The sequence below is a fragment of the Peromyscus californicus genome, unplaced genomic scaffold, assembly GCF_007827085.1.
Source record: "Peromyscus californicus insignis strain IS unplaced genomic scaffold, ASM782708v3 Scaffold_14__1_contigs__length_90479793_seg_2, whole genome shotgun sequence".
Classification (NCBI taxonomy): Eukaryota; Metazoa; Chordata; class Mammalia; order Rodentia; family Cricetidae; genus Peromyscus; species Peromyscus californicus.
The window spans coordinates 35,995,604-36,008,332 of record NW_026294436.1 but is presented as its reverse complement, the minus strand read 5'-3'; the positions used below and the strand labels follow the sequence as shown (position 1 = coordinate 36,008,332).

At 38.5% G+C, this 12,729-nt stretch overlaps 1 protein-coding gene across 3 annotated transcripts in view; it reads left to right on the top strand.

The window, feature by feature from the left end:
• Positions 1–12,729, top strand: part of Hmcn1 (hemicentin 1) — a 442,580-nt gene that overhangs the window by 343,340 nt on the left and 86,511 nt on the right. For all 3 annotated transcript variants that reach the window (XM_052737150.1, XM_052737149.1, XM_052737151.1), the window contains 10 exons: positions 1,777–1,938; positions 3,573–3,686; positions 3,799–4,001; positions 4,305–4,386; positions 4,496–4,627; positions 5,145–5,294; positions 7,757–7,916; positions 10,846–10,970; positions 11,172–11,355; positions 11,935–12,032. In XM_052737150.1, coding sequence (XP_052593110.1) covers positions 1,777–1,938; positions 3,573–3,686; positions 3,799–4,001; positions 4,305–4,386; positions 4,496–4,627; positions 5,145–5,294; positions 7,757–7,916; positions 10,846–10,970; positions 11,172–11,355; positions 11,935–12,032 — 1,410 coding nt within the window. The remainder of the gene's footprint in view (positions 1–1,776; positions 1,939–3,572; positions 3,687–3,798; positions 4,002–4,304; positions 4,387–4,495; positions 4,628–5,144; positions 5,295–7,756; positions 7,917–10,845; positions 10,971–11,171; positions 11,356–11,934; positions 12,033–12,729) is intronic.

The window sequence follows — 12,729 nt, the reverse complement described above, 5'->3', positions numbered from 1 at the left end:
TCTGGCTCTTAAAATCTTAAAAAGGCGTTGCACATGTATCAATGGGGGCCTGGAGTCTTACAGTCAATTGTTCTCTGCATTTGAGTAATTCTGGCTTCCTGAAATGGTCTCCTGCTGCAAAAAGGAGCTTCCTTCATGGGGGTGATGTAGGGTGTCTCTCTTTAAAGGACAGTAATCCTAAGTAATTAGGGTCCTATCCCCATGACCTCATTGGACATTATAACTTCCTTGAAAGGTCCAGTTCTGAATACAGCCGGTCTGGGAATTCTGGCTTGAACTTTTGTATCTAGAGGATATATTTGGTTCTCACTCATTTCTCCCAACTGATATTCATGACACTTTTGATTCCTGGGCACTATAGAGAAGTGGCTAAGCAAAATACAAGGAGAGCTTGGATGCTTTATTTTCAGATGTTTCTTCTAGGAACAAGCTGTGAAAACTTATGCAAGATGCTAATATTCCTATGTATCAACTTCCCTATTTATGATGTTAAGAATTGTGTCTAGCTCATAGGCATGTGAAAATTCAATGGAAAGTAAATAAGTGTTCCACACAGTGCCTGGCATGGATCTATCAACCAAGAACACTTCAGCTCTCTTTCCATCAGATTTTTAATTGCATGTATTACTGTATATTTCATTTTTCTCCCTGTGCCGCCTAGCACAAGGTCCACAATACATTAAGAATGCAATAAATATTTAGTCGATGATCTCATAATAGAGTTAATCAATGACTGAAATAATCAAAACCATATAATATTAAAAGAAGAAAAGGGTTTGCCTTTTTGGCATTTTGCTTTGGCGTTTGATGTTTGAAGACCTCAATTTTAACATAATAGAGTAGATCCAACAGTGTTTATTACTTGCATTCACTGTTTCCTCTTTCCAGCCAAGACTCATTTCTACTTTTATTTATGGTTATATTCATTTGCTCTCATGCCTCACTCTTGCTCTTTGAAATCTTTCCCCTTCATGGAAAACCATTTGAATGTGGATGATACGATGCCTTCTTTGGGCTTTGATGTTGTTGATGTTATCATTTTTATTTTTTGAGATAAGGTCTCACTATGTAGCCCCAGCTATATTGCAGCTTACTCTGTAGCCCAGGCTGGCCACAGACTCCCAGAGATCCGCCTAATTCTGCCTCCACAGTGCTGGGATTAATGGTGTAGACCACCACATCTAGCACCCTTTGTGTTTTAGTTATGAAAGATCAAGTCTCACATTGCGTATTTTATAATGTTCATAAATGCCAGTGTATCATTTATATCAATCTTTCTTATTCTGCTTTTTCTCTCTACTTTTGGTTTTTTTTTTATTCTTTGTTGTTGTTGTTTTGAACAAAAAACAGTAGTGTTGTCTATTACTTAGTATTTGTGTTCCTCTTGAAAGTTGCATGGATTTACATTTTAAAGATAATCTCTATTAAGTTAAACCTTCACGTTTTTACCATAATAAGAAGTAAAAACAAAGATATCATATTAAAAATAAAATTATCCAAACTACTTTAAAACATTAGGTTGTTTCATTGTACTTTGAAAACCACAGTTTTGGACATGCACTGAATTTTTTTGACTTTGAAAACTCTGAGACTCTCTTTCAATTACGAAAACATTTGATGAACATGAGTTTAATGATATCATTAGAGATTCCAATAAAGACCACTGGGTATTTAGCAGAATCATTTGCTTGTTACTTTTATAGACCACAAAGAATTAGAAAATGTGTTTCTGATATTGTCAAAGTTCACTTTTAATATATACCTATACATTTACAGTTCCTCCAGGTGTCATTGGACCTAGCCATGAACATCTCTCTGTGGTGGTGAACCATTTCATCTCTTTGACCTGTGAGGTTTCTGGTTTCCCTGCTCCTGACCTCAGCTGGCTCAAGAATGAACAGCCCATCAAACCAAATACAAATGTTCTCATTGTGCCTGGTAAGGAACTTACAGTTCTTATAAGGTGGGCCACACCTGTCATTTTCTCCCATTTTAAAACAAAGATCATTTCAACTTAGTCTCTTTCCAAAGTCGAGTCTCACTCCCTTTATTTGTTCATAGTACTCAACTATAGTGGTTAGAGTATAGACTATTGTTGTTCAGCTTTCTATGGCCCCATGTTTGGAATGCAAAAATGTTGTTGGTTGTTTTTGCTACTTTTTTGAGGGGGGCTGCCACCCAGCTCCCAAATAAATCACATGTAGAGTCTTATTCTTAATAATAAATGCCTGACCATAGCTTGGCTTGTTTCTTGCCAGCTTTTCTTAACTTAAATTGGCCCGTTCATCTTTGGTCTTGGGGCTTTTATTCTTTCTCTCTTCCTGTATACCTTCAATTTCCGTCTTACTCCATGTCTGGCTGTGTAGCTGGGTGGCTGTCCCCTAAAGTCCTCCTCCTTCCTCTCTCATTCCTTGATCTTTCTTCTTTTCTTCCTAAATTTCCCCTTCTGTTTGTTATCTCTGCCTGCAAGCCCCATCTGCCCTTTCTCCTGACTTATTATTGGACATTCAGCTCTTTATTAGACCATCAGGTGTTTTAGATAGGCCAAGTAACAGCTTCACAGAGTTAAACAAATGCAACATACAATGCAATTTGCATCATTAAACAAATGTTTCACAGCATAAGCAAATGTAACACATCTTAAAATAATGATCTACAACAATAGACTTTTATGACTTGTGTGGAAATATACAGTAAGGGGGTCTTTTTCAACAAATTATAAAATTAAGCATCATAAAAAGGTGGCCATCCTGAGTGTAAATTGTAAATAGCCACTGTACAAACCTACTAGTTGTTTTCAGTCAGTCCAAGTCTTCTTGGGTATAGATGACAGGTAATTAAATACATAGGTAGATGATACAGATAGGATAGAGAATGAGGGCCAGAAAGATGGCTCTGAGGTCAAAGGCGCTTGCTGTCAAGACTGACTACCTGAATGCAGTCTCTGGGACCCACATGGTGGAAAAAGAGAACTGTTCCCACAAGCTGCCCTCTGACTTCTGCATACTGTAGCATACCTCCTCCAAAGAGAAATTTGTAAATGAAAAAATAACAGTTAAAAAGAAGAGACAGTGAGCAATATGTACTGGAATGGACAGATGAAATCCAGTTGTCAAGCTATAGCTTTATGCCCCACATGCATCTCAAGACAGCTGTGAGTACAGCCCAACATTTGCAGATGACAACATCATGCAGCAATATAAAAAGCTGGAGTCACCTGAGATAGACAGATGACTACAGAATGGCAGACTGTCACCTCTGCACTGTGGGGAATTTAAACTCAGAAAGCTTGTGCTCAATTCCCCGGACCCACAAGGCAGATGGGAAGAACCAGCTCCCACAAGTTGTCCTCTGGCATCCACACATGCACTGTGGCAGCTGCATGCACCTGCACACACACACACACACACACACACACACACACACACACACACACACAAATCACACACACACACACACACACACACACAAACACACACACACACACACACACACACAAATCACACAAATGCATTAACAACACAACTCTTAAGACAAACTCTGTATCTGTCTTTACATTATATTTGTCCCAGGTGGTCGAACTCTACAGATTATTCGGGCCAAGGTATCTGATGGTGGTGAATACACCTGCATCGCTATCAACCAAGCTGGAGAAAGCAAGAAGAAAGTCTCCCTGACTGTCCATGGTGTGTGTTTTCTCTCTCCATCATACAATTTCATTTCATTTCATATTTTCTAGCTAAGCAGCGCAATGAAAAAAAAAACATTTGAATATTCTGTTCTTGTTTCCCACCTCAGTGCCCCCAAGCATTAAGGATCATGGCAGCGAGTCTCTTTCTGTAGTTAATGTGAGAGAGGGGACCTCGGTGTCCTTGGAATGCGAGTCAAATGCTGTCCCTCCCCCAGTCATCACCTGGTCTAAGAATGGGCGGATGATAACAGATTCTACCCACGTGGAGATTTTAACTGGTGGACAGATGCTGCACATCAAGAGAGCCGAGGTGCATCTTTGGTCCTTGTCTGAGTGTTGTGCCTCCGTGGTGGGGTTGTGGAAAAGCTAACTGGAAGAGGCCTACTCCCCTTACTACAATGAACAGTGCTGTTCATGGAAAAATGCATGGTCCATACCATTGGACTTATTTTCATTAAAAACAACAACAACAGCAACAAAGAAACAGGATTTCTGAAGGCGATTAGAAGTGGGGCAGTAGAGCATAAAGATGACTGATGATTTAATCTACTCCTGAACCTTGTGGTCATCTATCACGTAATGGAGCACATACAATAGTATCTTTTTCTTTTAGGTGTCTGACACAGGCCAGTATGTATGTAGAGCTATAAATGTAGCAGGACGAGATGATAAAAATTTCCACCTCAATGTATATGGTGAGCATCTGCCTCTAATACAACTCTCTTTCCCCTAGACATGCAAACGAAAGAACATGTCTTGAATTAACTTAATGACGGCGCGCGATCTCCTTCTGTCTTTTTACAGTGCCTCCCACTATTGAAGGGCCTGAAAGAGAAGTCCTCATGGAGACGGTCAGCAATCCAGTGACATTGAAATGTGATGCCACTGGGATCCCCCCTCCCACCATAACGTGGTTGAAGAACCACAAGCCTATAGGTAACACACTTGAACATTTTTGTGGTTGCCTTGTTGGGCACTTAATTTACTACGTTTGTAAATTAGCAGATTTTCAGTCTTGTGCTCATGGCTGTGATTAGTTCAAGAAAGCCTAATATTCTGAAATATAAATTTATCCTGACTAAACATTTGCTTTGTTGAGGTACTGCACATGGAAGCTAGAGCCTTGTGCCTTCAAGGCAAGGCCTGTACCACTGCAGTTTACCCCAGCATTTCCAAGAGTTTTGTTTTCTGTTTTGAGGCAGGAGCTGGCTAAGTGTCCCAGGCTGGCCCTTGAACTTTCAATACTCTTGACTCTGCCTCCTGACTAGCTGGGACTGTACACCTGAATGTCCCACTATAAAGGAATACTTTTTTTAAATTTTCATGTTTCAAAAAAAATCTCATTAAAAATACAAAGGGAAGACTTTTAAGAATTGTGTATTTGTTGTGTGAAGAGAATGGCTTTAAATGCTATTTCTTTCTCTTTTTCTCCCCTCTTTCTTTCTACTTGTAGAAAATTCCGACCCCCTTGAGGTTCACATTTTGTCTGGGGGAACCAAACTGCAAATTGCCAGACCTCAGCGTTCTGACGGCGGAAACTACACCTGTGTTGCATCCAATATGGAGGGAAAGGCTCAGAAACACTATATCCTTTCTCTGCAGGGTATGTTAATTGCACTGCGGTCTGCCTTTCGTTCTTGTCGCACTCCATCTAGATGACAAAATGCTCTGTATTAAAAGAGGCTATTGATCATCGACTCAGATATCTATAGGTCACTGAAAACATTGACACCTTTTTGTGCTGCATTTACCAGTGGATTCTGTTTCCATGGAAAAGCACACAAATATGTGGAGGAAAACAGAAAAGAAATTAGGGTATCTGTCTCTATTTGTTTCATTTTTAATGAAAGTATTTCATGACTCTGATATGGTCTATCGAACTGGAATTCTCTATTTGGTATAATTTATTTTCACATGAAGACTATAAATCTGTTCTTTTTATAGATATGTAAGATTTAATTCATGAGATTGTGCTATAGTTTAATCGTAAGTGTGAGAATAGGTAAATTTCAAATCATCATGAGTCTTGCACAATTTTGTACTGAGAATAAGGGATATTAATTCACCCAGTAAATATTTATTCATCATTGCTTTAAATTATGGCATAGTGTCAAGGAGTGTAGGGAGAACTTGCTGCTTTTTGATTTTCACTGAGCCTCTCAGTGATGATACATTTCACTCAAAATGACATGGAAGTCTTGCTTCCTGACTTCATTACCGTGGCTAAAGAATGTCTAATGATTTATAACTTTGATCTTCATCTAATATGTCTGCTGTTGCTGTGCTAAAGCTAGCTCCCTAGAAATATAGACAAAAGTTTGATTAATGATCTCTTCAATAACCTTTGAGACTTCAGAGACAGAAAGGGGAAAGTAACTATTCAGTGATCTAATATCTTACTGGGACTGGCAGGATGCCTACATGGGTAAAGGCATTGGCCATGAAGCCTGAGGACCTGAGTTAGAGTCCATGGAACCACACAGTGGAAAGAGGAAAACAACCCCCACAAGATGTCCTCTGACTTCCACACCTGCACCATGGTACACGTGTACTCACATACATATACACACATATGCAAAATAAATAAAATATGATTTAAACTAAAGAAAAATAAATAAATTGCATACTTACTTATGCTTATACATCGATAATAAATGATAGAAATCATAAAGTATGTGGTGTTGTGGTCTGACCAAACATTTTCTAAAATTCTTTTGTGATATATTTACATAATGTCTTAAAACTAGGGATAATGCAAAACATAGGCCTTAATTAGGACAAGTCTCATGAGTGTATCTAGTGACAATTTCTTTAGTACCCTAACTTCTGCCAACCTTTTGCTATTATCCCTGGTTGACTAAAATGGCATTTAGAAGGACGACCCAGTGCTGTGTTAGTAAATATTGAATAATTAACTCTCCCAACAAAAAGGTCCTGATATGTAGCCATGATGTGTTAATTTCCTGGTGTGTGTATGCCCAGCTTGACCTATTTCCAGCTGTCATAATGACAGTGACTGTGGGGTAGGGAAGTCATGCCCAATAGGTTCCTGTGATCAAATATGAGCTGCTCCTGACACATGTCTGTAACTCTGTACAACAGAAACTCAAATGTGTTCCGTTTTGACCTCTAAGATATTGTACTTAGGGTGTATAGTTGTTTAGCCTAAATGTATGTCTGGACCACATGCATGCCTGGTGCTCAGAGCCCAGAAGACATCAGATCACCTGGAACTGGAGTTATATAGATGGTTGTGAGCAGTCATGTGGGTGCTAGGAGTCAAACCTGGCTTTCTGATCATTGTTAATATCTTTAATACACACCAAGGATGACTAGATAAAAATAACAGAAACTATTAGAGATTGAAAAGCATAATATGTCCATCAGTTTTTCAGAATAAATAATAACTAGCAATAGACAAATAATTAACATACAAGCTTTCCTGAGATCTTTACACCAAAATGTTTTAGAAGTTGATTGTCCTGAACTGTGTACATTACAAACAACCCATTTGAGACTTAATCTGAGGATGATTCCATCTATGTCTAGTCATAGGAACTGGTGACAGATTACCCACAAGAGCAATCTGTGACCAGTTCCTATGACTAAACAGTTTCAGGAATATCAGGAACACTGAAGTAATTTGGTACCTTTGTCTTTCTCATTTAAAAAATAACTCATAAAGGTAACAATAGGCCAGTCCTAATCGAGGAAGAGTTCTGAATTAGAAATGACATGTTCTGGGACAGTGAGGTAGATGAGCAGATAAAGGTGCTTGCCACCAAACCTAATGACCTGAGTTCAGTCCCTGGGGCCCACGTAGTATGAGGAGATACTCAGCTCCCACAAGTTTCCTCTGTTCTCTGCATATATGAACATACCAGAGGGCAACTTATACCTAGGTACACACACACACACACACACACACACACACACACACACACACACACACACACAAATAAGTGTTACAACAACAAAAAATAAATGGTATGTTCTATTATTCTGTCACAGTCATTAGCATTTATATCCTTACACTTTGCTAATGAAAATCTTACTTCTCTAAAGTCCCCCCAAGCATTGCTGGTGCTGAAGTTCCAAGTGAAGTCAGTGTCCTTCTCGGGGAAAATGTTGAGCTGGTCTGCAATGCAGATGGCATTCCCACCCCACATCTTCAGTGGCTTAGAGATGGAAAGCCCATAGTAAATGGTGAAACAGAAAGAATCAGGTATGTTCAAGACAAATTCCTGCATTATAAATTTATACAGTCTATCACAGTGCTCTATGCTTCAGATTTCACACAAGTAATACTTATTTCTGTTCTAGCTTGCTTTCCATTAATGTGATAAAAACGGTGAACAAAAATAGCTTTGGGAGGGAAGAGTTTGTTTCATTTTACAGCTTATAGTTCATCATGAAATGAAGTCTAGTCAGGAAGTCAAGACCAGAAACTGAGGGCAGGCACTGAAACAAAGACCATGGAGGAACACTGCTTACCGGCTTGCTCCTCATGGCTTGCTCAACCTGCTTTCTTATACCACCACCCAAGACCACCTACCCAGAGACGGTACTGCCCACAGTGAACCGGACCATCACCCATCAATCATTAATCAAGGAAATGTCCCCACAGAAATGTCCACAGGAAAATCTGATGGAGGCAATTTCTTCATCACGGTTCCCACTTCCCAGATATGTCTAGGCTTGGGTAAAGCTGACAAAAAACAACAAGCACAAATTCTGTGTCATTAGACCTCAGCTATCATTTTATTTACAAACAGAAAAGAACAATTTTTGGGGGGGTTGAATATAGAAATTCTCTTTAGATAACACTCTAAAGTTTATGTGTGTATGTCAATGTATGGGGTGGGGGGGAGGGGGAGAGAGGGATCCTTATTCATCAATTCTGTATTTTAAAATCTCAAACACCCATCCATCAAAATGTTATATGCTGTGGAATGATCCTCTTGTACACTGTAAAGATTTGTCACTCAAATTGGTTTAATAAAATGCTGATTGGCTAGTAGCGAGGCAGGAAGTATAGGTGGGGCAACCAAACTAAAGATGATGGGAAGGAGAAGGGCAGAGTTAGGAGTCACTAGCCAGATGCAGAAGAAGCAGGAAATGAGTGTACCATATTAATAAAGGTACCTCCATGTGGCAGATTGTAAATAAGAAATATGGGTAAAATGTAAGAGCTAATTAATAACAAGCCTGAGCTATCAGCCAAGCATTTATAATTCAGATTCAGCCTCTGAGTCAGTTATTTGGGACCAGGCAGTCGAGACAGGAAATGTCCATCTGCAGTTATACAACTGTCATTGAATATATTCCTCCAGTTTTAGAATGTCCATAACAAGTCCATGTGATAAAAGAATTCTTTCCTATTAAAGTCAAGCCAATAGCATCCCACAAAAGATTCAATATTCCTAGCTGTGGATTTTTTATCTTAAAGTTATCAAACTTCATGCATGCAGGGTTGATTTGATAGTTATGGGAAAAGACATAATAGCATTATATTGCAGTTCATTTTTTATAGTGGTTTGTTCACATCTCATTTTTAGCTGATCCTTATTTCCCTCTCTACAAAGAGATGAATAGCAATGCAATAGGAGCTTCTTGCAACTTGAACAAATTCCTTCAGATGAACAATCTAGAATTTCATAAAGATATTTCAACACAAGCATATTTACACACCTATACCAGAATAATATATGCATAGGTAGGCATAATATTGTACTAATGAACTATTAAATTTATAATTTTAGCCAGTATTTTAATAGTTTGAGTATATTTTCTAGTCAGTGAATTGAACTCATGTAACTTAAAAAAATAAGCATCATTTCCTTTGTATTCATTTTGTATTAAAATTTAGGTATTTGTTCCCTTTACAAGATTGGGTAAGCTGCCAGATAATATTTTCAGAAATACTGGGCATTTTATTTCTGTTATGTGAACATATATGAATAATTAACAAGTGTTTAGTTATTTTCATTAAGAGGATATTGGCCATCTTTCAGATTTGATGGACCCTAAGGTCCTGTATTTGTACCTGGGAAGTTGGAACTCTAGATTCCTAAAGCTGTTTCTTGCTATTGCCACTCCACTGTTGACTTCATCACTATCTCATGGTGCCATAGATGGCTAGGAAAAACCATTTACCAAGGTCACCTTGTCTAGGTCACCTTAATAGCTTTGACTGTGGCAACTTGCAATTTTAATTTGTAATATATTAAAATTCATGGAACTTTATATTTCACATTTTAAGAAAAGTACCATATTGAGGTCATGTATTTTCAATATCTATCTTAGAATGTGGTATTTAGTAGTACACTGTAGTAGAAATTCACAATGTGTATTTTCAATATCTATCTTAGAATGTGGTATTTAGTAGTACACTGGAGTAGAAATTCGCAATCAGAGGTGCTGAGGAAATCACCGTTCCTGGAACAGTTGTAGATCATATTTTTAAAAAGCGTAGGAAGTTGTGTTTGGTAATTAATGGCATGTGGATAAAATGAACAGTGTAATAATCTTAACTTAGATGTACTTTGTTGCCTAATTTCATATTTATCAGTTACTTTTATGTAAGCCAAAAGAAACACTTAAACCAGTTGGGAAAAAATTTCAAAATGCATCTATGTATGTACAAAGTCATCATCATTTAAGAAAACTATACAATTTTTTTCTTTTTCATTAAAGTATAATTAAGGTATTTAATTTTTATTCATAATCTCTTCAGATTATTGTGTTCTTCAGTCTTCATATCAGAATTTTCAAGTTCTCATTTGACTTGATAACTCCTATCAGCCACTAAGAATGTAACGTTCTGTTGCTGAGAGAAAGACACCTCTGCCTGTCACAATCCTGACTGTCGCATTCCTCATCTGACTTTGTTACCTTTTTCTCAGAAGGAGGTGATGGATATGAAAATGGTTTCCATATAATCTTCATTTCCTGAAATCACCCTCAGTTTCTGTGGCTCTGACTGTTCTATGTTTCCATGTATTTGTGAACTAGGGTTGAATTGTTCCATTCAAGATGAAGGCATTACGTTATGACGGTATATATTTTTAGAGGACACCTTAGCATCAAATGAGTTTTCCAGATCCTATCCCTCCATTAATATCTCAGCACCTCTGTCATGACTTTTTTCACAGTGTCACTGCAGATGGCAGCACATTAAACATTTACAGAACTCTCACATCTGACATGGGGAAGTATACCTGTGTTGCTACTAATCCCGCTGGAGAAGAAGACCGAATATTTAACTTGAATGTCTACGGTAAATATGAAATGCCACCAAAAGTTTTGACTTTGCTACCTTAAGAATCCATTAATGGGCCACAGGTGACTGGAACATTTCTCTGAAATCTAGTATCAATCATATTTCCTTTCGGGATATAAAGCAGAAGCGGGACCAATTACAGTGCCAATGATTTGAACTCACATGTCTTCTCTCTCACTCACTCTGTGCATCGCATAGTTCCACCTAAAATCAGAGGTAATAAAGAAGAGGCAGAGAAACTGATGGCTCTGGTGGACACGTCAGTAAATATTGAATGCAAAGCCGCGGGGACACCCCCACCACAGATCAACTGGCTGAAGAATGGCCTTCCTCTGCCTCTCTCCTCCCACATCCGCTTGCTGTCAGCTGGGCAGGTTGTCAGGTTAGATTGCATTGCGTGTCATTTCCTCAACGCTTATGGTAACAGTCATTGTCAACTCTTCCTTCACCTTTCCAGCATTTCAGAGATGCTTTTCGCTACGCTTTGACTCCTATCATACCACACTATTCAGTGTGTGTTTAGAAGAGGGAGGATAAGGAATGGAGAATCAAAATGGCTTTGTATTCTTATTTAAGTGCTTGTGTTTTAGTACATGTGTGCACAGTGGGTCTTGAGCGAGGAACTATGACCAAGTTTATGCTTCTAAGAGCTATATCTTAAGCACAGTGGTACATGGTAAGATAGGTGAATGTTGACAATGTTCATATGATTTTCATGCTATCGTTTTTCTCTTTTAATGTGTTTGAAAAATATTCACTCTGCCAGTTGTGTTGTATTCTTAGTAGCTTGCCATGACTGCAGTCACTTTTATACAAACAGTTGCAGTTTGATGATGATGGTCACATGCTTTATATCTAAAAATTTTCGATATAAATTTTATTCAATATTCTGTTTATAAGTCCGAACTATTTGTATATGTTGAATGGGATTGATTATGAAATGCTGGGTCCTGTTTTGCAGGATCGTGAGAGCTCAGGTGTCTGACGTTGCTGTGTATACTTGTGTGGCCTCCAATAGAGCTGGTGTAGATAGCAAACACTACAGCCTTCAAGTCTTTGGTATGTTACAGAAATGATCCTACTGGTTTCCTGCAAGTTCAGTAGCATTAAGCAACATGCCTTTAGGAACTGACTTCCTCACAGACTTGTAAATTCAACTTTCCTCTGTCAAAAATAATTGATGAAAAATATCTCACTATTACGGAAGAATATGTTTTCTCCCTCAAAGAGTCCACATTTACTGGTCCATACTGTCTGTCAAAATTCTCTTCTAATACAGAATTAAATCAGATGTAAGGGTTTTGATTAATTTTTTGACAGTGTCACACATTTTCATAATGCATATTGCATTATGACCACTCTCATACCCCATCCTCTCATGTACCCCTATCACCTGCCTACTACTGCCTCTTCCACATCTCTTCTTCATGTTCCTATCTGATGTTTTGTTTTGTGACCCACTAACTCAGCCAAAGCTCTCTGTGCACTCATGAGTTTGAAGCTATCCATTGGAACCTGGTAGACTTAGGCAGAGGGTACACAACTAAAGATAATGGTTACTCCTCTTCTAGAATCTATCAATAGCCTATGGTTAGTGGTTCCAGATAAGCCCCTGGAAGCCCCTCTTCCTTCCTTGGCTGATTGTTGACAGGACCAGACTGATTGTTGACTGGGCCAGTCTTGTGTGGGTCCACGGTAGTCAACTTTAGCTCTAAGTCCATGATTGAAATGGTTGCACTGAGTCTAGAAGGTGGTA